General features: G+C 45.1%; 2 protein-coding genes across 2 annotated transcripts in view; one reads left to right on the top strand and one right to left on the bottom strand.

The window, feature by feature from the left end:
- Tmem135 (transmembrane protein 135) overlaps positions 1–6755 on the bottom strand; it is a 262399-nt gene extending 255644 nt beyond the window's left edge. Inside the window, exons 1-2 of the mRNA XM_021167719.3 lie at positions 6658–6755; positions 991–1171 (exon numbers count right to left, since the gene is read on the bottom strand). Of these exons, the coding sequence (XP_021023378.1) occupies positions 991–996 (6 nt within the window). The 5' untranslated portion in view covers positions 997–1171; positions 6658–6755. The remainder of the gene's footprint in view (positions 1–990; positions 1172–6657) is intronic.
- A 58-nt stretch (positions 6756–6813) lies between these two features.
- Fzd4 (frizzled class receptor 4) lies at positions 6814–15741 on the top strand. Its single transcript, XM_021167654.3, has 2 exons — positions 6814–7557; positions 9617–15741. Exons 1-2 carry the CDS (start codon positions 7273–7275, stop codon positions 10943–10945), a joined length of 1614 nt encoding a protein of 537 aa, XP_021023313.1. The 5' UTR covers positions 6814–7272; the 3' UTR covers positions 10946–15741.
- Positions 15742–24523: the final 8782 nt, after the last annotated feature.

Raw genomic sequence — 24523 nt, 5'->3', positions numbered from 1 at the left:
CATTTGCTGTGGCACCTCAGGCAAGTTTCTTCAGAGTGGAGGGGAGGAACAATTTTGAAAGAAGCAAAATGGGGTCAAGGAGTAAATGGTCAAAGGGAAGGGTGAGACATGAATGTCCAGGGAAGATCTTGGAGACAACGACACCTGTCTAAGGACTACAGGAAACATTCTAGGCAGAGAAGACATCTAGGTATTAGCTTAGAAAGTTTTAGGATAAAAAAGCAAGTGTCACTGAAAAGGGAGCTCTCTTTCTATGCCTGTTGAATTTTGTTCCAGTTGCAATGAGAAAAACCTGAGAACTTTTAAATCTAAAAGGAATATAAGCTGTAGATTTGGTTTTAAAAGCTCACTCTTGTATAGAGACTGAATCACAGGTGAGCAGTACAAAGACAGAGCCAGAGAAGCAGACTAGGCAGTTCAGACTCATGGAGATGGAGAGAAGTAATTCAGATTTAATATCTGTTCTAGAGGTATGGTGGATTAAACAAGATAACATATGTAAAATCACTAAGTGCCTCGGTCAATTGAATGCTTGCTGCAGATGCTAGGATCTAGTCTAACAGGCAGATTACAGGCACATACATACACCAAAGAAAAATCTGATGCATACTTGGTCAAAGCTCTAAGGTCCAATGAATAACTAATCCTCTGTATACCACGTAGGAAAGTCACATGTGTTTGCTACAGCTTCCCCTGTAAGTTGGGGAGCAGTTTCCATGTATTAACATTCAAGGAATATTTTTGTGAGATATACTTATTAGTCAGGGGAATTATGAGTGAGGTAGAATAAAGAGTTTATTATAAATACTCCATGTGTGACATTGCCTGTTGTTCCTGAAACCACCTAAGACCAGCCAGGGCTGCAATCAGGGAGAAAGGCTGGAAGCTGGGTGTGGCATGTGTGAAAACCAGGGCAAAATGGAACTCACAGTGATAGACTGTTTAGCCACCTCCAGGCTTTGTCAACAGTGACTAGAAGGGCTTACTTACTAGCATTTGGAGGAACTTCAAATCCAGCTGCTGTTGCGTGCTAACAGGTGTGGCAACAAGTGAGTGACAGTGTCTGAGTGTTCATGCTGTCTTGTTCTTACACCTGGCTTTCAGAGCATCAAACAACTGCTTCTTCTTTACTTTCAATGTCGTACTAATTTTTCTTAGGGTCACCATTAATCTGGAATGATATAGGGAAGGAAATTCTTAGAAAAGTGGTCAAGCCTATGGCTAGGATAGACAATTTTGCTGGTTAATGTGTTTGCTGTACAATCATGAGGACCTAAGTTCAGACCCTAGTACCCATATGAGAGCCTGGGGTGGCAAGTCTGCAACCGAGGCAGAGGACTGATAGAGGAAGAGTCCCAGGGCTTTCTGGCTGGCTAACCTAGCTTAAACATTGAACTCCAGGTTCACTGAGAGGCGATGTCTCAAAGAAGAAGGAAGAGGAAGAAGGAGCAGGGGGGAGAATAAAAAAAAGAAAAAAGAAAAAGAAGGAGGAGGTGGAGGAGGAGGGGGGGAAGAGGAGGGGAAGAAGAGGAAGAAGAGTTGGAGGAGGAGGAAGAAGAAGGAAGGTTAAGAATGACAGAGGAAGACATCAGATGAAGAAGAAGGAGAAAGACAAGGAGGAGGAGGAAGACGAGGAGTTAAGAGCAATAGAGGAAGACATCAGATGTCAACCTCTGGCCTTCACACACACGTGCACACATGCACACATGCATGGGTGAATGCACCATCACACAGATATGTATACACAAGTGTGCATGTACACATATCATACACACACACATATACACACACATGCATTCACATGCACTCCTGAAATATGCCAAAGAATCTTCCAGTTTAGCCAAAGTGACACAGTACCAATCGATAAAACTCCACTCTGTATCAGTTCTGCATTCAAACACGTTTTATGGTCACACTTAGCTTGCAGATTAAGGTAATGGTAAAATGGCAAAGATGCTTTGACTTCACAGGACACAGCAGTCCCTCCTCTTCCCTTGACAGAGGATATGACATCCCTTTATCTTCTCACTAGTGCCTGTGTACAATGGTAGCTGGGTTACCCTTTGCTGGTTATTTTTATTTCTTCTTCATTTTCACTGAGTGTACTTCTGAAACTACTATTTCACTGCCATCCTTCCCTTGGTCTCTTGGAAACTTATTCCTCAAAACTAAACTCTCCTTCTCATTTTTCTATAACCTTACCAAGAAATCATCCCCTGACATACACCATTCTCAGCTTGATAGCCTTAATCTGTACTGTTCTACATATAATTCTCAATGACTTTAACTGACAATGTTCAAATGGCTAATACCCAGTAATAAGAAAATATTAGAGTTTTAAAGCAAATAAACTCATCTGCCTCTAATTTAAACCATCATTTCAACCCAGACAAATGTTTCATCTTAGAGTGTTTAAGAATAGGCACAGTAAAATTTAAAAAGATAAATGATTGTCAACCGAGTTCAGAAAAAAGCTGGACACCACGAATCATACCTAAGTTATGGGAAGGGCAGAACCTAACTACATTATGGTAGTTTCCTATATCTACCCACATTCTTAAGTGACTTCTATGGACCAATGAAGAACATGGCACTGCCTCTGATGGAGACAGAGTAAACAAGGTATGTAGCCTTAGAAGACAGACAGAATTTTGTGCATAACAATGGAAGTGGATGAAGTTAAGGGAGGCCAAGAAAAAGCACCAACCAGAAAGAAATGTGTTTCTCTTTTGATCTCATGTGACTGTGAACTCTAAACACCTTAATGTAGGGGCCATCTTGTATATGGCTATATACCTTGTCCAAGTACCCAGCTCCAATTACAACAACCAGTTACTATATATGAGCTGATGCTGTGAAAGTGAACGCTGCGATGAGCTTAGCCTGGGGAGGCATATGGTACATTTGCATTAAGTTTAGCCTCCCACAGACATTAGTGGGTGCCCATTTGTTTACTGTATCATTACCACTAATAAGAATTTCCAATGTTTCCTCTCATACTTGTTAAAAGTATGGTGGATGGAACAGGTCTTGATTACCTGGCATCAAGAGTCCTGTGGTGATAATTATATGCAGGCTAATAACACAATGGACTAAGAAGGGACTTTGTGCCTTTTAATAGCAGTTACTTAGTCTTTTAGGACTAACAATTGCTCAGCTTGGAACGGGATTAAAGTTCTCTTCCACCTGACCCAGCATGCATGTTTTTGTTTTATAATTAGTTTGGGTGTAAATGTAGTGCCCAAGCTACTTGTAAACTGATGGGATGTGGCTTGGTGTCTCCCAATGTAAATTGGGAGCTTGATGGCGCCATAGTAAATTCCCAATAGGTACATGCATTAATCCCAGTGAATTTCCCCTCCCAAACCAACCAGGGTAATAATGAATCACTCTCTTGCATTTTCTATCAAGACAGCTCTTTGTGATTTCTAAATGTTCTGTCTAGATTCAAAGAAGCTGGTTTCTTCATGAGTGGTTGGAATAAGACTTTTCTTAGAAGCTACTGAATATGGATTAGCTGGATTGTTTCTGGGGAAATAAAAAGCAGGCTCTGGGGTGACCACTTCAACATTTAATTGGGTTAGCGAAGAACTACAAATAAGAGGTTTTCCCTAGGAGGGAAAGCATGTTTACTGCACCCAGCCCCTTAGGTGGTAGATTTTTTTCTTTTTAGCCTAACTGCTGGCCTCCGAATGGAGCTTTTAACTCAGGCACCATTACACAAATATATCAGCGCAGAAATGGCAGGTTGAAAACGGAACACATCACAGGAGTTCACAGCATCCCAGCCTCTCATTTGGTTGCAAATACTGAGCCCTCCAGCTGCCCAGCCACCCACAGAAGTCATGTTTGTTGCCGTTCCAAAGGGTTTGCATCCTAAAAACTAGAAGGCTGGACCAAGGAAATTGCCCTGCACTTGGGACAGAGTCACTAGGGGCTGGTGACCTGTACTTTAGGGTAATTGAAGGTTCTTGTCCTGCATGTCTATCTTTTCCTCTCAGACACACTGTGCCTGTCACCGGGCAATAGCTCTCTGCTCGAATCCCTCAGAGAAGTATTTTCTGTAACAAAGACAAGCACACTGTATTTGATACCAGAGGAGGTTATGGACCGTGTGAACAACTCCATGAGAAGGAGGCCAGGGGGCCATTCAGACTTAGCTTGAAGTCCTGCTCTTTGTTTTCTCTCCACATTCAGACTGAAATGTGATTCCCCTGGCTTTCTTTTTTTGGAAAATACCTGTGATGAGTTCCCTGGCTAGAAAGAAAAGCTGTTGACAGGAAGAGCGAGCGTCTGATGGAAAGGGGGCTTCTTCATGTGTTCTCAGAGGAGACACGCTGCTTCAGATATGCTTAAGCGGAGATTCCAGGCCTGGGAAAAGAGGTCAGGACCCCCCTCCCCCCAGGAAAGGTCATCCTGAGTGGTAGACGAGACTGAGAACTGAGCGTTTTCCTCTTTGAGAACAGGAACATGGGCACAGGGTTTAGACCAGAGCAAATGGGCAAGTGAGTCCTTCTCTGCTACACAGTGAGGCACCTTGGTCAGATTGTCTGACCTTTCTCAGATGGTTGCAAATAATTAAATACAATGAGTATAAGTCAAGGAACGCTGGTGCAGAATAGGGTTTCTTATGAAGTCTGTTACTGATTCGATAATAGTGCCCCTTCAGCCAGCACCAACCATGTCCTGCCTATTTGCCAGGCACTCTGTGAGTAACAGACCCATCATCCTCCTTGACTTCAGGAAGTTCACTGTTTCATAAACCACACACACACCCTGACACCCTGACACCCTGCCCTAGGCGATGTTCCAGCTGCACTCCTAACCCACTCTGTAAAGTAGCTCACAGTCTTGCAGGTCATCTCTTTGAGTAGCTCTCCAAACTCAGCTATCTCCACCTCCAATTTGCTCATGGCTCTCTGTGGCTTACTATGCCCAGTGTGTTTGTTTTATTTGTCTCCTATGTGATCCTAGAAAATGGGGATCACATATCAATTTAATCTATTCATCTAATTTGTTCCTCTCAAACAATGAATAGGTCACTGCTTTTTTCATCTGATCATTTATGCAATCCTATAAGCCAGTGCCACCTGTATACAGAGGACTCAACCTGGTCCTGAACTCCTGGAATCTTGCCCTCCAGCTTCAAAAAGGTTGGGCTCTGATTTGGTGGGTCCTATCATTGCTAACTATTGCTTTGGTTTAGCCTCAGTTCCCCAGTTTACTTAAAGGGCCAAAACATTCTTTACCAGATTATGACAATGACTTGAAATGACTGGCTTTTATATGCCAGTTCCAGGCACAGAGGCAAATACACAAAACAGCCGATTCCATTCTTTACCCTCAACCAGGTCCAGTCAACAATAAGAAAGCTAAAGCTACAAAATTTGAGTGCATGTATCCTTCCAATTTATACCTTACCTCAGCTGTGTGCCAGAAGACTAACTGAAATGGAAAGGCATAAAGAACTCAGAAAAACACAGGCAGGGGCTTAGGCAAACAGAACTGAAGGAGAGGGGAGGAATCCCTTTACTTATTACCAGTATCCTCAGAATTTAGCATGAGACCGATACGCAAGGGGTAGTCTTATGATCTACATTTCACGATCTGTCCCAGATATAAACAAAAAGTGACAGCCGAGTTATTATCGAGCATTATTCATCGGTCACTGTGCTAGATGATCTACACTGCAGGCATTACCTCCGGTACTGAGAACCGCTATGTGACAGGAGAGCATGGACTTCACTCAGAAATTGGCCTACTGCGTGGCCCGTTGGAGGCTCCTATTAGTCTCACCAAGTAACAAGTACATGGTTTGGGAAATCACCTGCTGAGAGTTCCACTGGCCAAATGGGAAGCAGAGAGAAGGTGGACCCAATACAAAGTCCTTTCTTTGTGGGTGAAGAGGAGAGAAGCTGGATTGGAACACGGGTGGAAACATCTGCCGCCCCCCAGAGTGCCACGGAGAGCAAGAACGGGAACGAAAAACGTGCAGGATGCAGGGGAAGGGTGTCCCGGGTCTGGGAAGGGGCGTCCCTGTGGCTTGTGCGCCTTCCTCGCTTCGGGTGCACAGGTCAAGCCTCTTCCCTCCCGCGCTCTCACCCTCCCAACCTTATTTAGAAACCGTGTCCCCGAGACAGGAAGGGCGGCGGGCCGAGAAGCACGGAGCGTCCCGGCCTCATTTCCTTTCGAATCCCCCTGTGGAATTTCATTTCGTACGGTGAGGAAATCGGAGCGCGAGCCCATCGGCTGCTCTGTTGCTCCGGAGCGCCTCCCCCACCGGGGCTGGAGACCGGCTGCTCCCGGCGCAGGTCGCGCCGAGTGCGGGGCGGGGCCGGGGGGGGGGGCGCCAGCCCCACTGGCTAGGGGTGAAATTTTCTGCGAACTCGCGCTGTACCAGGCACCAGCTCTAAGCCTTTCAGGCTTTATCGCTAATCCTCCCAAGTCACTTTACGGATGAGGAACCTGACGCGGAGAGGTTGGGCAATTTGCTCAAGGTCACACAGCCAGGATTTAAAGCCACAATCTGTGTAAACCCCAAATACCGTGTTCTTTGTGTTCATTATTTTGCTTGATACAGAGGTGACCACGGGGCCGGAGGTGACAGCTGTAAGGGGAAGGACGTGAAAGGGGCATGGATGTGGGAGCACGTCTCACCTGAAAGAGGAGAGCAGGTTGGCTGGGCAGGAGCCACTGGGCTCCATCGCCGCCTGGCCACAGCGTGCAATGGATCCGGGTGGGAGGACGCCGAGCGCCGGGAAGCCAAGCGGGGCGGGGCGCCTCTGGAGCGAGCAAGGGAGAGAGGATCAAGCCGCGGGCGGGGGCCTGACCCTTACAGCAGGAGAGGGGCCCCGCCCCTTCCCGCCCCCTCTGACCAGGGGGGGCTTTCATTGGACAGTCGCGTTGTCCGTCCCGCCCCGCCCCCCGCCCTGCGAACCTCCAGCGCCACAGAGCGCTGGGGCGGTGAGAACAGCGCGGCGTAGAGTGCAGGCGGGCTTCGCCGAAAAGCCGGACTCGGCCGGCGCCGAGTTCTGGGATCGCCGCCTGCAGCCATGACCCTAGCAGTCCATCCCTCGGCCCCGGCTCCGGACGTCTGATATCCCGCACATTCTCGTACAACTGCTGGAGAGGCGACTGCTGCCCCCTTGTCGCCCTTGGCGCCTTACCGCATTCCCTATCCGGAGCTGGGAGCAGCGCGGCCACCGGCGCCCCTGTGCAAACTGGGGGTGTCTGTTAGAGCAGCCTCTGCCGCTGCTGCCCGCAGCTCTGGCCATGGCCTGGCGGGGCACAGGGCCGAGCATCCGGGGGGCGCCTGGAGGCGTCGGGCTCAGGCTGGGGCTGCTGCTGCAGTTGCTCCTGCTCCTGCGGCCGACACTGGGGTTCGGGGACGAGGAGGAGCGGCGCTGCGACCCCATCCGCATCGCCATGTGCCAGAACCTCGGCTACAACGTAACCAAGATGCCCAACTTAGTGGGACACGAGCTGCAGACAGACGCCGAGCTGCAGCTGACAACTTTCACGCCGCTCATCCAGTACGGCTGCTCCAGCCAGCTGCAGGTGGGCGCCCCTACCCCCATCCCTGGAGGACTCGGTAGACAGAGACTCCCAAACTCCTTCCTTGGAATCCCTGACAGATCGAGCCCCCTGCTCCCTTCCTAACTTGAGGGTACAACTCTTGGGAAAGTGATTTCCAACCCGCACCCCACCCCCCACTTTTCTGTCCCTCTTGGAGACTGGAAGCCAAAACGTTGTGTAAGTCATCTGGCCCGCGAAAGAACCTATTCTTACACCCCGCCCTTCCGTTTTTCTCCCCTGCCCATGTCTGGCCAAGCCCCTAACCCCAGTGGAGTTGAGGGCTATCTTTGCCAAAGATTCCGGCAGCCGCTGCTTGGTGGGCGAGTCCTGGCAGGGCAGCCCGTTGCACCTAAATCTTGGAAGGAGTGATAAGGAGACAGAACTTCGCCCTTCCAGGTCGCTCATCAACCTCCTTTTTGCCTGTGTTTTTGGGTGTAGGTTACCAAATAAAACATCGCTGCCTGTTTTCTGCAGAATGCCCCGCCGTCGTCGTCCTGCACTTTTTAGAGGTCATACAGGAAAGAGTGGTTAGGTTGGCCTGAGCTCTTTCTTGTCCTTAGCGTTGGAGGCAGGTTTAGTTTTTGGAGGGACTGAAAAAAGCTCCAGGAAGGTAGTGTGCATATTTGAAGAACTTCTTCTTTCTTTTTCTTTTTTCCCTCCTTTTCTTAACAGTCATTAAGATGTTAAAACCTTGGTAATGTGTAATGATATAGAAGTTCTCCCTACAATAATAAGTGAAAAGTAATTTGCATATATAACATAGTTATAATTTCTCTTATACAGCCAACTCAGTGTGGAGTGGATTGGAATGAAGTTTTAAGAACTTAACACTCTCCATGTTTTGGTTGGTGAGGCTGAGTGGCTTTAATAAAAAAAAGAAGAAGAAAAATATGGAGGTTAGAGTTGTCCAGGTTGAAACCTTAAGAAATCTATCGTTCTGGCTGTAGCGAGATAAGAAACAGACATACGGTTTATTTACAGGCTCGGGTTTTTACATAGGTCACTGTAAAAGTTGAGTTGTGGTTTGGGGAAGATGGTTGGGATTAGACCTGTTGCTGGAGAAATATCCCGGTGGAAGTCTCAGGGCTTCCAAACTAAGTTACAGAAGCTTAGGAAATGATCCTCTCACTCTCAGCCTGGAAACAGCACACGGTTGACATCAGTGGCAAGTTGGTTGGAGAAACAGCTTTTGCAGGGATATATATTTTTAATTACATGTATCCTGGGGAGGCAGCCAAGTTGTTTTGAAAGACAAGACTGGATCCCTTTACATGCTGGAAAATAGTTACTTGTAACTCTAGACTTCATAGACAACATCTGTAAGGAGCCAAGGAGACTGTTTATCAATGCTGGAGGAATTGAGGACAGCAACTGGACTCTCCCCTGCTGCTATTGCAGTTTCAGGGACTTAACATTTACATCTTCCTATTGTGCTTCATTATTAATCATTGAGGAATTGCTAGCCAAACAAATCCCTGGAGACCAAAGACCCCCAACCTATATTTCCTCTTTGGATCCAAGAGTCTCAAATTAGTACATTTTCTGTTTAAATTCAGGATTGACTTTTTAAAATTAAAATGTAAATTAGGGGATAATAAAATGGTCACAGGATCTATATTTTAAAGCGACAGAGAAATAAGGATAAAAGCCAAGCATCCATCACCTAAGTGACCAAGTCACTTTATTAGACTCTTTAGGTCTCTCAAATGGTAGCTAGAAGGAGAGAGCTATTGGAAGTCACTTTTTAAAAGTTTATTTTTGTAAGGGTTGTATGAAAAAAGATTATGTAATTCTTCAGACACGTTTTAGTTATTTCCTCATTTATGTTCCTGTGAAAAGGAGCACTGGAACCCAACTAAGGAAACTGTGTAAAAGTGATGGATTATTAGGCAGCAGCGTCGGAGGTCAGAGTAAACAGACATATTCCCAGTAGGCTGGCTTAAAAGTAGATACGTACACTGCCTGGAAGCATTCGCTCAGCTCTGTGCTTTTGGTCAAACCCCACTCATTGTTTTCTTTGTTCTTGTCATTACTTTTCCAGTTCTTCCTTTGTTCGGTTTATGTGCCAATGTGCACAGAGAAGATCAACATCCCCATCGGCCCGTGTGGTGGCATGTGTCTTTCAGTCAAGAGACGCTGTGAACCAGTCCTGAAAGAATTTGGGTTTGCCTGGCCGGACAGCCTGAACTGCAGCAAGTTCCCACCCCAGAATGACCACAACCACATGTGCATGGAAGGACCAGGTGATGAAGAGGTACCCTTGCCCCACAAAACTCCCATCCAGCCTGGGGAAGAGTGCCACTCAGTGGGAAGCAATTCTGATCAGTACATCTGGGTGAAGAGGAGCCTGAACTGTGTTCTCAAGTGTGGCTACGATGCTGGCTTGTACAGCCGCTCAGCTAAGGAGTTCACGGATATTTGGATGGCTGTGTGGGCCAGCCTCTGCTTCATCTCTACCACCTTCACTGTGCTGACCTTCCTGATCGATTCATCCAGGTTTTCTTACCCTGAGCGCCCCATCATATTTCTCAGTATGTGCTATAATATTTATAGCATTGCTTATATTGTTCGGCTGACTGTAGGCCGGGAAAGGATATCCTGTGATTTTGAAGAGGCGGCAGAACCCGTTCTCATCCAAGAAGGACTTAAGAACACAGGATGTGCAATAATTTTCTTGCTGATGTACTTTTTTGGAATGGCCAGCTCCATTTGGTGGGTTATTCTGACACTCACTTGGTTTTTGGCAGCCGGACTCAAGTGGGGTCATGAAGCCATTGAAATGCACAGTTCTTATTTCCACATCGCAGCCTGGGCCATTCCTGCAGTGAAAACCATTGTCATCTTGATTATGAGACTAGTGGATGCCGATGAACTGACTGGCTTGTGCTATGTTGGGAACCAAAACCTAGATGCCCTCACTGGCTTTGTGGTGGCTCCTCTCTTTACGTATTTGGTGATTGGAACGCTGTTCATTGCAGCTGGTTTGGTGGCCTTATTCAAAATTCGGTCCAATCTTCAAAAAGACGGGACAAAGACAGACAAGTTGGAAAGGCTAATGGTCAAGATCGGGGTCTTCTCAGTACTGTACACGGTTCCTGCAACCTGTGTGATTGCCTGTTATTTCTATGAAATCTCAAACTGGGCACTCTTTCGATATTCTGCAGATGACTCAAACATGGCAGTCGAAATGTTGAAAATTTTTATGTCTTTGCTCGTGGGCATCACCTCAGGCATGTGGATTTGGTCTGCCAAAACTCTTCACACGTGGCAAAAGTGTTCTAACCGATTGGTGAATTCTGGGAAGGTAAAGAGAGAGAAGAGGGGGAATGGTTGGGTGAAGCCAGGGAAAGGCAATGAGACTGTGGTATAAGACTAGCCAGCTTCCTCGTTCCTCATTGTGAAGGAAGTGATGCAGTGAATCTCAGTTTGAACAAACTTAGAAACACTTCAGCCCACACACACCCACGTCAGCCCACCACCACTCACCCAACTCAGCATCAGAAGGCCAATGGCTTCACTGCAGACCAATGGCTTCACTGGTCCAAAATGGAAAAGCCAGTTAGAGGTTTTCAAAGCTGTGAAAAATCAAATTGTTGATCACCTTAGCAGGTCACAGCTTGGAGTCCGTGGAGGTCCCGCCTAGATTCCTGAAGTCCAGGGTGATGGTGTTTGCTCCTACTGGGTGGGATTTCAGCTGTGAGTTGATAACATGCAAGGAGAAAGATTAATTTTTAAAACCCTTTTAAATTTTAAATAGTAACTAGGTCTTGCAGATAGCAAAGTGATCTATAAACACTGGAAATGCTGGGTTGGGAGACGTGTTGCAGAGTTTTATAGTTTGGCTGGTCTAACATAAACATCTTCTGGCCTACACTGTCTGCTGTTTAGAACTCTGCAGCGTACTCCCAAGAGGTGGTGTCAAAATCCTTCAGTGCCTTTGTCGTAAAACAGAATTGTTTGAGCAAACAAAAGTACTGTACTAACACACATAAGGTATCCAGTGGATTTCTCTCTCCTGAAATTTCAACATCCCTAATTCTAGGCAGCCCCTGTTTTCTTCACTTTAAACTAATGACTCAAAAAAAAGGTTATTTTTATAGGATTTTTTTTTTTTTGCACTGCAGCATGCCTAATGAGAGGAAAAGGAAAGGTGATTCACTTTCTGACAATCACTTAATTCAGAGGAAAATGAGATTTGCTAAGTTGACTTACCTTACCGACCCTAGAGACCTATTGCATTAAGCAATGTTAAGCAATTGGGACTTAAAATATTTTAGTTTGTGTGATTGCATCTAGGCAGACGCCAGTCTGGAAGAACTGAAATGTTAAATTTCTTGGCAACTTTGCATTCACACAGATTAACTGTGTAATTTGTGTGTGTCAATTACAATTAAAAGCACATTCTTGGACCATGACATAGTATACTCAATTGACTTTAAAACTGTGGTCAACTTGCATTCTTAGTGTGATAGTGCCTTTCCCCCTGTAGCATAAGAATGTTATCGGAGTTTGGTCTACTTGCCACAATGGAGACTTATTCAACTTTGCAAAGGCAACTAAGGACAGCAGATCCAAATACTTGGTGCGTAATTGTTCCTTAGTAATGGGCAAAGGCTCTTATAAGATTTCACTGGAGGCAGTGTGGCCTGGAGTATTTATATGATGCTTAATGAACCTCCAGAATGCCGGCCAGAGGCTGGATTGGTTAGCAGGGGATATGGTGTAGACAGAGTGAAATGAGCTGCAAAGTCTAACAGCACGAGTCTTAATTGCCTTTGCTGGGATATCCAAAGCCTTTAAAATTTATGCTTTAAGTCCCTCACAAGGGGGTACCCGCTAGCAACCTATCAAAAGTTGAAGTTCTTTTAAAATTGTGACTTGCCTTTTTCTTAACCTGCCTTAGGTCTTTTAATCACCAGATCTCTGGGACAAAACATTGTACATGTCACAGGTTGCTCTCCTTGTATTTCATGCCTGTCTGCTTCAGCAACTGCAGTTATTTATTGATTCATGCTTTTAGTAAGAGAGCTCTTAATGTTTTATCCAACCCTACTTTGTGGAGAAACATTTCATGGATTCCAAATCCCAAATAGACAAATCTCTCTCTCTCTCTCTCTCTCTCTCTCTCTCTCTCTCTCTCTCTCTCTCTCTCTCTCTCTCTCTCTCTCTTTCTCAGTTTGAGCTTTGTTTCTGACTACATTTTCTCCCCACAACCTTTGTTTTTGCAAGTTCTGTAGATATCTGATATCAAGATGCTATAGGCCCGTTGTGTGTTTAGAAATGAGAGTCTTGAGGCTGGTGAGATAAAGACCTTCATGGACCTGGGTGGCCCCTGGTGATTTATGCAGCCTGAGTACCTAGACTGGACTAGGGCATAAGGCTCCAGGAGCAGGAGAACTAGTCCATGGAAGGGCCAATTTAACTCCTGAATGAGCTGCCTATGAGAGGCGAAATGGACACGCCTGCACTGCTTACAGACAGTTCCCATAGCTGTCCAGGGCCCTGGAGTGTGCACCCAAGGGCAGATTCTGCCCTTACTCACGCTCTGCTTTGGTGTCTTGGGAGTTGTGTAGTGACTCTAGCACAGGAAAGGGATGAAGAGCAAAGCAGTAGCTGACTAGCTTTGCTGTGCAGACTTTGTAATGCACTTCTCTTTGTAATGCTTCAGTGATTGTAGGACCAAAACTGCAACCTCCAAAGAGAGAGCAGTAGGTGCTGAGCATGTATCAACAATAACCTTGACAACCACAACCCTTTGGGTGAAACCAGCCACCTGCATTCTGGATCCTAGAGCTAGTGTACTGACAATTTTTCTATCTTCCCAGGCAATTTGCCTTTTTAGGGGAAGTTATGTTTGAGCGAAGGGGCCTGGCAGTTCAGACTGGTTTAATAGTCTTAGCAACAACACAGAGTTGTCTGGTCTTTCCTTTCCTATCTCAGATGGGGGAGAGGGATTCCAGTTTCCAGGAAATGAACTTGATGGCTGGGGAGTCCCTTACCAATGCCCATTAAGCATCTGAATCACTTCTTCGCATCATTCCCACAAATCTCTTCCTAAGTCTCTGTCTCTCCTATGATGCCTTCTAAATTAATGACAGAAAGCACCAGCTTTGGTTCATGACAATCTCCATATAAACTCCCTAGGAAAACAGAGTAGGCCCCAAGGACTGGCTCCAGCATCTACTGTGGCTTTGGAGATGGCAGGGTCAGGGTTTGGGTTGTTCCATGGGACTTCCACAGATATATGTGAGGACAGCAGCATGCTGAGGGGAAAGTGAGGTTTGTTTCCTGTCCTCTGATGTCTGGAAAAAGTGCATGTGATTGGAATTTTCAAGAAAAGTCCTCAAGCTCCAGATATTCTACTAAGCGCACAACGAAGGACACCTCTGTGTAACCTCCTCTTTGACAAACTCCTTGGTCTTGCATCATAAAAGCCGAACCATAGGGCAGAGGAACTGGGTAGTGTAGAAGTGGCCAGAGCCACTGGCTGAACTACTCAGCTGATCATATCTTTCTTCCTTTATGGTGACCCATTTCCTGGTTGCTGAGATGGCTGCTTAGCTGGCGTGGTGCCCAGAGGCCTGAAACAAGGGACAGGTGACACTATTTCCTAAGAGTTCCCTTTCTGTCATTCTTTCACTTGTACCCTAACCTTTGTATCCCTAAAGCTAGAAGCAGAGACTTAGCATTATCAGGTTCTGATCTGTGGTTCTATTTAACCCTTCCAGCTGTGTACTCAGCTCTTCGTGCACAGAATTTAGTGTCTTTGGTATTGAGTGCCAAGTTGGGCCATGGAACACTGTGATGAAGTTGACACCTTTAGTCCTCAAAGAACATGCACAATTGAAAGAGGTCTCACCCCTGTGATGTATCTGCTAAGGGTCCCATAGTGGCAGTTAGGAAGGGGAACCAAGAAGGCACAGACTTTGGCAGGGAGTGCTTAATGTGTAAATTCCATCCTGAGACAGAGGGCAATGGAGAGAGTTGCTGTCCCTGCCAGTCATGATGAGCCCTAGGAGTTGGACAATGGTCTCTGTCTTCTTATTGTATTTGACTTCACAGTCCCTGTCTGAATTTGCAGTATGTCTGTCAAAGGACCCAGGTTATCATTTACCCTTCATGCCAAGGTCAAAGATCTTGGAACTCCTGGGGAGAGCATTTTGCTCCTACAAATGATCAGATACTGAAGCCCCAAGTAATAGATCTTGTTCCACTGGCTCCTGGACAGAGTGCTCTGTTCCTGCCTTTCACCGTGCAGCCTGTGCAACAATGGCACAGTACCAAGAGGAAGTATATCATTTGCCACCCCATCCTGATATGTTTCTTCTCCTAAAAAAAAAAAATCACACTTGCTCTCGTCATCCTCACTTGTGTTTGCTTTTCATTTGCCTTATTTCCCTTCTATGCAGCGCTCAGCTCAGTTCCTTGTAGTCCCCCAAGCAGTTGGTAAAGAGTTTGTTTAGAATTCCGAACAACACCCTCACAGCACTTGTGCCTGCCGGATCTCCCAAGGTGTTCAGCTAATGATCAGTGTCATCCCAGAAAGCTGAAACAGCGTGACAGCAGCTCTGTCCCACAAAGGCTAGGTCTGTCTCTCCTCCCAGGTTGTGCCCGTTTCAAAATCCTAAGAGTTTAACAGGCTGAGGCCTTGACTTGACTGTGGCTGTGGGGAGAGGTAAGTTGGTTTCTAGAGCTTCCATAGTGGGACACCCAGACACTTCTGAGTTTCTTCTACCTCACAGAGATGGTGTGAGGCTATAGAAGGCCTCAGGATGAGGCCCCTTGGTTCTTCATGAGAAAGATGAACTAAAATAATAATCCCAGCCTGCAAGAATATAAAATACAGTTAGAGCTGTTTTGTGCAGCAGTTTACCTACTTGCCCTCTGCCTTTTTCTTGGATCCTCATGCTTCTCACTAGTTCCAGAAACCAGAAGGCAACCTGGGGACATTGAGATGACAATGTAGAGGTACCAGGCAAACCCCTGCTATACATTCTCTGAACAAATCACTGAATTTCCAAGGAAATAGATCCCCCTGTAAAGGATGTACAAAAGTGTGTCTGCATTGATGTCTGTACTGTAAATTTCTAATTTATCACTGTATTAAAAAAAACTTGCTATTTAATTTTTGTATTAAAGGAAAATAAAGTTTTGTTTATTAACTGGTGTGTGCATTGGTGTGTTTTTGAAGGTATACGGGAAGCATACATGCCCAGCACTGAGAAAGAGAGGGGTCAATTGGTTTGGCAAATTGAGAAAAGCTCTTTGGCTCATGCTGATTTTTTTCCTTGTGGGATTTCTCCTGGGTCATCAACCCCCCACAATCTAATGTCACTAAAAGCAAGTAGATCACATGTTGCTTTGGACATAGCTATAGTTCTCAAGTTGTTACCCCAATGATACCTTCTCTCCCTTGGTATTTCCAAGAGTGTTCATCTTTCCATTTGAAGTTTAAAAACAGATTTCTTACTGCTGCTGGAGCTCCAAATCTCTTTCACAATGGTTCTGTTTTGTGTCTATCCTATCCTTCCAGGGTGGGGAGTAATTTTGGGCTAATTTTCTAAGGTGGGTGGTCTCTATCCCTTTGTCCAGAAAAGTTTTTGGACTAGGCAGCTATATGAGCATTGGAGGTGAGGTGTAGCTAGCTCAGTAGTAGAATGCTTGCCCAGCACATGTGAGACTGGGCTTGATACCTAACACTGAAAAACAAAACAAAACCAGCAGGACATTGTCATCAGATCCAGTAATATGGACCACACAGAAAACAGGACAGCTGCTGATGTCACCGTTGAGATCATCCCTCTTGCTTTGCTTTAAGTGCTTGCCACCTTTTAGCTGCATTTGAACACCACCCTTCTTGGGGGTGAGTAAAAAGCTTTGCACAAGCCTTTGTAATATTACTCTCCTTATCTGCAGATTTCTGTTACAACTTTATCTCAAACCCAAATGAAGGGAGGCATGTAATTTAAATTCTCTTCCCTGTAAGTCAGGCTGTGTTTCTCATTCCATTACCCACTTATTAAGTAGTTATGAAGTTCAGGGAAAGTCAACACAATCTGGAACGAGTTCACACTAATCCCTTGCACTTGTAGAAACACTTTCCAATAGAAAATACTATGTGCGACTTTGCTTTATTGCCAGGGTGTTTTTGGAGTAAGTAGGGCAAGCGTTGCTTGCAGAGAGAGAAACCAAGACTTTCAGAGGGTAAGAGTAACCCAGTAGGGCAGACAGATGGCCAGAGGGTCTCATGTCTAGAACTTGGGATTCTGCTTTTCCTTTACCTAGGACTTTGTCTCATTTTATATTCCTATGGTTTACATCGTGTCCCCTCAAAGGATGTGTTGAAGTCCTAATTCTGGATATTTGTGAATATCACCTTATTTGGAAAAGGGGGTTTTTGTCGATGCAATTAAATAAAAAGAAGCTCATATTACCTTGGAGGTGTATCTTAACCCCATAACTGTTGTCTGTCAAAGAGAGATACACTTAGACCCAGGCACAGAGGGAAATGCCACATACTTAAAGAGTTTGAAGTTCTGTAGCTATAGGTCAAGAAAGAAACGTGCAAGTTTGCTAGAGGCTTCCTGAAACAAGAAGGAGAAAGTCCTGAGGGATTCTTCTGGAAGCTTCCAGAAGGAATCATTGGTTTCAGGTTTCTAGTTTCTAAACCTATATGAGAATGAGTTTCTGTTGTTTTTGATTTGCCAGTAGAGATTACTTGCTATGGAGACCTTAGGGAACTGAAATGAACTCCATCCTTTAATTTCATTAATGTAGAAGGTTCTTTGAGACTATGTGAAGACTGGCAGGCATTCTTCTCAATAATGAGTCCTGCCTTGAGCTTCTGTTTCTTAGGGATTATGAAGCATAATCACTACAGTAAATAGTTTTATCCATAAACTGGCCACCTCTAGAGTAAACTCCATGATCCTTGACACTCAGCTAGTTCAAAATGAACTTGGCTGATCTCCCACCCACCTACCCTCAGTGGGAGTTCTGCTCACAGGGCCAAGACCCTAACTGGAATGTAGGCTAAGGATTTCCAGCATTTCTGTGCTGAGAACTGAGTTTTCCCTTTCCCATTTTTAGCCTTCACATGCGATCATAATTTTAAAGTTGAGCTGACTCTTGACCAAAGAGGTCAGCCTCAGCCTCCTGTTTTTGGAGGTTCTGTGCACAGAAATAAACTACACGGAGAGAAGGGCTCAAACTTCTTAGCTTTCCTTCTCAAAGCAGCAGAGTTGGTAGAATTGGGAGGATCTATCCTATATTCTGCAAATGTGTTGACCCTGCAAAGATTTAATCCAAACTGCTTCAAAATGGACCTTGCCATCACCTGAGGTTCCTAGAGAGCTCTGCTCTCTTCCTTCAGGTTCTTTCATCCTGAGGTTATGAGATCCATGGCCGGCTGATTGGCAGCCTGTCATGGCAAAGGATTCTGACCTACATTCCCACAATGAGAACCTAGTGAATTACATTTCATCGTCCATCAGTTGCCTGAGTTCCGCTGGCCTTCCTCCCTCCAAGAATCCTGTCCCCACTGAGAGGGAAGTTTTAAAGGCTTCCTCTAGGGATTCTTAGTTTGGAGGTGGAGGGAAAGAAAGAAGGAAATGGCAATAAAATTGAAAAGGATCACAAATTTTGCCACAGTGCCTAAACATGGTAGTTACATACAAATTGAATATAAGACTCATTAACTTTACATAAATAATAACAAAGAGACAGGGGACAGGGCTTCTGGGAGGAATGGGGTTTTCATGGGCTATGACAAATGTAAAAGAGGGTGGAATCAGAGAACAAGAGCCTTGGGAAGGTGGGTGTGTATTCTGGAAGCCACCACTGCTGGCAACAGGCAGTCTCGCTGGACCAGGTGTCACTCCCAGTTTCTTTATTTCCCTGTATGGATGGATCTCTGCTAGATGGGAAGTGGGGGCAGAGGGGGGCAGGGGGGGCAGAGGAACAGCAGAAAAGGCTGTGTTTGCCTCTGGTATTTACTAATCCTGACAGATTAAGTTTCTCTCTCCAAAGGCGAGCTTTCTGGAACCATTTCTGTTCCTCACCCTACCAAAGTTGCAGTTTCTCTGGACAACCAGGTTAAGGCAGGCCAAGGAACAGTTGAGCGCTTGTGTGAGATTCTGACTCCCTCACATCCAACCGTGTTTTCACCCAAGAATGTACTTAATCTTGTGGCCAGGCTACTTTCCTAATGAGAGATTAAAAGATTGGGTAGCTGAATTTCCTGAAAGGCCTGAGGATTGCATCATTCCATTTGCTGGGCTGTAAGTGGCCAGGGTAAGAGCCATGTGATGGAGTGATAAGTCACAGAGGAAAACTGGACCTAGTTAACTGAGATTTCCCGCTCACCTCCTTGCCTGTGCCTTTGTAGCTGTATGTCTGTATGCATGTATGTGCGGATGGGTGTGTCTCCCCCCTTGTCTGGAGCGCCTATTCTGTCTTTTCAACTAGCTTATGTGTGTTCTGTCTTCAGGATGAAACTCCTGTCTTCTCTGTCTTGGGAAGATGTCCTTGGTCTTCTGGCTTGCCACTTCCCCTGTTCCTTCTCACTTCATTAGTCTTGGTCTTTGTTTTGAATCTGGGAGCCTTCCTGTGCCACCCGGAATGGTCTGTATCCATTCACTCACTAGATTAGGGCCCCTGCAGCCTCTGAGCACCCAACAGTGTTTCTCTACATACTTCTGCAGCCTAGAGTTGCATCTGTCTGAGAACACAGGTTTCCAGTATGCTTATAGAGGAAGAAAGAGGCAAAAGGGGAGCAAAATGAGAAAAGGAGAGGGGAGGAGCAAGTGAGAAAGGCAGGGCTTGGGAACTTGAGTGACATGAGGTTCACAAAAGAAAATCACTGGTAACAAAAGCCACCAGGATGGCAGGACTCTCTTGGGAGATGCTAGCACACTAGCCTTCAAGAACATTCTCTAGCCTCAAAATGGGTTACAGGATAAAGACCTACCACACAGTGTTACTTATTCTAGGTTTCTGTTCCTTGCCATTTCTTCTTTGCCCTAACAAATATTTGCAGAGTGTCTGATGCATATTCAACACGAGAGTAGGCCAGAAATGGAGAAGGGCGGTGATTCAAAACAAAACAAAACCATGAGAGATAAACTCTAGCTTTGAGTCCCCAAGTGCAGTTGAATGAACAGAGAAGAAACTTAGCTTATGTTAGTAGGCTTTAAACCTGGAAAGATCACTGCTTTGGAAATGCTGAGTGAGTGCCCACCATGGGCCAGCCACTGTCCTGGGAAGGTGCTGTGAGGAACATATACCTTCCTTGACCCCTCCCTCAAATTGGTGCAAGGAGTTTACCGTACCCATGATGTTATTTCTTCTTGACACAACCTTCCAAACTGCCTTAGCTTCAGCTTAGATAAGAGAATGGCTTTTGGATACTCAGCAGCATGTAACCCTTTCTTGGCCGCTCTTATCTCACCATTCAATTTTTTCTCACACAACTTTGAAGAGAGAAGGGGAAGGGAAGTGTGAGTGTAACAGACATGGTGACCCTTAGAAGCCTGGCTCTGCTCCTCTTAATGACCCTCTAAATTCTGCATGTAAAGCATGAAAGCTAAAAACTAACCCGCCTTGATGTGCCGTCAGAGACGTTGAATGGTTAGATTCTGATAAGTACCTCCAGTTGGACATCTTTTCCAAATACATGTTGATTTATAACATTTGTGCCTGGTAGGGAATTTCTATAGGTGACTCTGCCTGGTATCTTTGGAAGTTGCTTCTGTCAATACTGTCATGCCACAATTCTAGAACCCCAGTTAGATTGTTCTACAGATGTTTAAGGGGGTACACGGCCATCTGCCTGCCTTCACCCAAGCTAAAATGATAAATGTGTGAATAAACTTGACCCTGTGTTGCCTGGAGGGACACCGGGCACCAAGTCTTTTCAGCATAACTGGAGTCTGAGATTCTTGGAGTGGGAGGGAAGGACAAATGAGGCCAAGTTGTGAAAGGGCCTGGAGGTGGTCTCTTCTAGGTTGGCTTTGGGGAGTCAGTGGAAAGCAAGCAAAGTCTATGTTGGTGGCCTTCTGGGCTTTGCTGTTGCTGCTGTGTAGACTGTGGGCTGGAAAACATTCAAGGAAGAGCTTGGATTAAAAAAAAAACTGTGAAGGCAGAAAAGTAGGTGCTGAGGGACACAGAGGTCAGTGATCAGCAGTTTTCACATAAGATGCAATCTTGTCCTTTGCAACCCTGTCCTGTGAACTAAGACTTTACTTCTAAAATGTACTCCTCTGGCTCAGAGGTTAGTTGTTTGCTCTGTTCATTTGATACAGTGCACTCAAAATGGCCAACTAGAGATTAATAGCATGCAAGGTCACAGGGGTCGAATCACCAACTCAGAGTGTCTCGGGGCATGGGTTTCGCTGCGCTATGAGACTCCCCTGTGCGGCCAAGGGTCTGTGGCACACCATGTTAGTAGAAGGTACAGATTCCTTAGGGTAGAAGAAAATGTTTATTCATTTATGGAGTGCTCAGGGACCCACCAGCACCTCAGGACTCGGGAGTTTCCTGCCAGACTTATTTCCTGGAATAGTTGACACAATTTCCTATTAAAGCCTTCATTTAATGCAGCCTTAGTCCCAGTCATTGCCTATCTCGATTTTCTTGCTTAACAGTTTCTTCACCAGCTGCTGCTATCAGTAAAAGCTGAGGTGCTTGACAGATCCTCTGATATTTATCACGGGAACACATCTTTTTTCCCTCTCTCCCTTCCTTTGAAATCAGAATTCTGGATACCATTTTCCATAATGAATGAGAGTCTCATTTCCTAGGCCCTCTTGTTTTTGTAAGCCCCCCGCCCCTGTCCCTCAACAGCAGATCTTCCTTTTGGGTTTACATCAGCATTTAGCTAACTTCCTGAACAGTTCACTCATTTCCTGAGCCTATTCCAAGGAAGGGAAAACATCCTCCTTCAGAAATAAATGCAAATAATCGCAGAGATTATTTCTATTAAATAAATAGTGTAAACGCAATGGAATTTCCTGCAAAATGTCAATTTACCATGGATATTTCAACAAAAAGCTATTGGCCATAGCCTCCCCAGTAGGTCTCATAGTATTTGTGGGTAGTCAGAGGAATTAGAACCATTTTGTCAGTCAAGGATGTTTCTGGAGAGGTAGGTTACACACAGCTGCAATATTTCCTTTTGTGGAATTAGAAAAACAAAAAACTAAGAAACCCAAACACTGGAAAATTGTTATTATTAGGTCGGTAATTATGAAGTGCTTTTGTTTTTGTTTTGTTTTGTTTTAAAATAGGAGTCTTCTGACACCTACTGGTTATGCAAGGTAGAACAATTTTAGGGCAGAAACAGGCATTTTGTTTGTTTGCTTATGACTTTTCTTGGAAGAAAACACACTCCTTGAGAGCACTTCTGAGTACACTTAAGGCCCAAGAATGCAGAAGGAAGGTGACAGCAAACATTTTCCTAATGCATTTCCTGTCATGTGAAATGATGCTTCCTCCTCAGAGCCAGACTGGCTGTAGGTTAAGAGAGGATGAAAACTGTGAAGCTCTTAGAAGGAGATGCTGTGTGAGAGAGAGAGAACAATCTGAGAAGGTCTCTTCCTATTCAGATGTCTGCTAGTGGAAGGGAATAGTCCCTCACTACTGGAGACATCTCATGGGCATCTTCAAGACACATTTAAGGCCTGAGCAGCACCTGCCATTTTGAACTGCTTTACATGGGAAGTGTCTGATGTTTTAAGGAAATGGATGATTGGGATCTCAAAGATGATATCCTTCATTCATTCACCTACAGTCCTCCCATACCTGATAGAGGACTATCCAGGGCAGGTGACCTCCTGTGCCGTGGCCATGAAAGGATCTACGATGCATCACAAGAGGTAACATTCTTTGGTTTTTCGAGACAGGGTTTCTCTGTATCACCCTGGCTGGCCTGGAACTTACTTTGTAGACCAGGCTGGCCTCGAACTCAGAAATCAGCCTGCCTCTGCCTCCCAAGTGCTGGGATTAAAGGTGTGTGCCACCGTGCCCAGCAAGAGGTAACATTTTTCCTAAAAGTTCAACTTCGTGGTGTGATGTCCACAGTCTGAAGTCTGGCTGTTCATCTGTCTCCCAGATTTCCCATGCCTTCTTCCTGTGACCCAACCAGCTCCAACTCCTCTCAGTTCTGCACACACACACACACACACACACACACACGCACACGCACACGCACACGCACACGCACACGCACTAGGAACCTTTCCAAGGTCAGACAGAGAACATTGGTGACACCCACCTTTGCATTGCCTCCCAGAGTATGTCCAATTACATTATACTGTTTCTGTGTGTTTGCCTCCTAGGTATGTCCCATAGACAAGAACCTCCCATCAGCTGACACTCTGGCTTGTCTGAAAGCTCCATAAATTTTCACTGATGCTCAAGCAGCAGCGATTTGTAGCAGGAGATTGTTCCACTTGGTATAATGTTTAAGTAGAAACAAACTATTGCGGGGTGACAACTTCCAATGATAGAGTCGGAACTCTGATATCTAGGTCTTCTGAAACACTTATAACAATTTATTATCCCAAATGACCTCAGCCTTCACCCCCTGAGGACTAAGCTCTAAGTTCCTATCTAGTTTTAATATGGTCATTCTATAGTTATAGAACTCACCATCGAAAACAGGGTTTATAAAGATCTGGAGTCATTTCAAGACTTCTTGAATTGCTTATAAAGCTTTCCCATGCACGTGGCCATTATTTCTGGTAAGATGTCTATATCTTTCATAAACAAGATCTGTGATGTTGGAAGACTAAATACCAGTGGTGAAGCACCTGAAGTAGACAGCTACACTTGATCTTCAATGGATCTTTGGGAGTTATCCTCCTCTTTCATGCTGCAGGAGGGAGGCTCAGAGTCTAGCAAATTTCATTCCACTGTCCTTCATTAGAGCATACCTTCAGGTCCCCAAGTATACTTTTAAAAAAGATTTTTATTTTAAGAGGATTTTTGCCGTGAGCTATTTGTTCTGCAGTACTCATCGTCAGGCTCTTAGTATAAAGATAAGGGTGTGGTCTGAACTTTTAAAAAAACATTTATTTTTTACTTTATACTCTGTGTGTGTGTGTGTGTGTGTGGTGCATGTAGTGCCTGCAGAGGCCAGAAGAGGGTGTCAGATCTCCTAACTGCAGTTAAGGGTGGTTGTTAGTCACCACATTAGTACTGAGACTCCAACTTGGGTCCTCTGAAAAAGCAGCCAGTGCTCTTGACCACACACATTTTGTCAGTTATCCCTTTACTGGAAATATTAGTATTGCCCAATAAAACAATGGGAGTATGCTGGGAAAGTCACATACAGAGCCCACAAGTCCCACTCAGGTGACACACACTGGATATCAGAAAAACTGCATGCAAAACTGGTCACTGAAATATCCTGTCACTGTAGTCAAGGCCTATGCACTGCTTGGATGTGTCTCCTCTTTGGCAGTAGGTACCATTTACTAAGTCACTGTAACTGGCAGGTATGGCTTCGTGGATGAATGACTTGGGCAGTCATTCAGGGTGTCACTTACTAAGCTGTCTTGCCAGCCCAGAGACTCGTACTTTAATTTTATACCTGGTCTTGCAAATTATGTTGCTGATGGGTAAAGTGCATAATTTAGAAGCATGGCTGCGTATACCTGAAGCAGTACCATGTAGTAGAAGGTGCATGAGTTTAGACATCGACATTTGGGGGTTCGAATACTGGCTCTGCAACTTAATAGCTGCATGAACTTGAATAGGTTGAACTCTCTAAGCCTTGCTGTTCTTATTGGATATGGTGGTCTGGTTACTATGTTATCTAAATTTTATAGCTGCAATGGCAATTGAACAGTATTTGATACAATAATTGCTTATGGATGAGAAGAACAAAAGGAATTTTAAAACAAGCAATCAAAGAGGAACAAAATACATTAGTGCAAGAAGCAATTCG

The sequence above is a fragment of the Mus caroli genome, unplaced genomic scaffold (assembly GCF_978045245.1).
Source record: "Mus caroli unplaced genomic scaffold, Mus_caroli_1 scaffold_8, whole genome shotgun sequence".
NCBI classification, from domain to species: domain Eukaryota; kingdom Metazoa; phylum Chordata; class Mammalia; order Rodentia; family Muridae; genus Mus; species Mus caroli.
The sequence above is the reverse complement of the archived record's forward strand: the minus strand, read 5'-3'. Positions and strand labels throughout refer to the sequence as shown.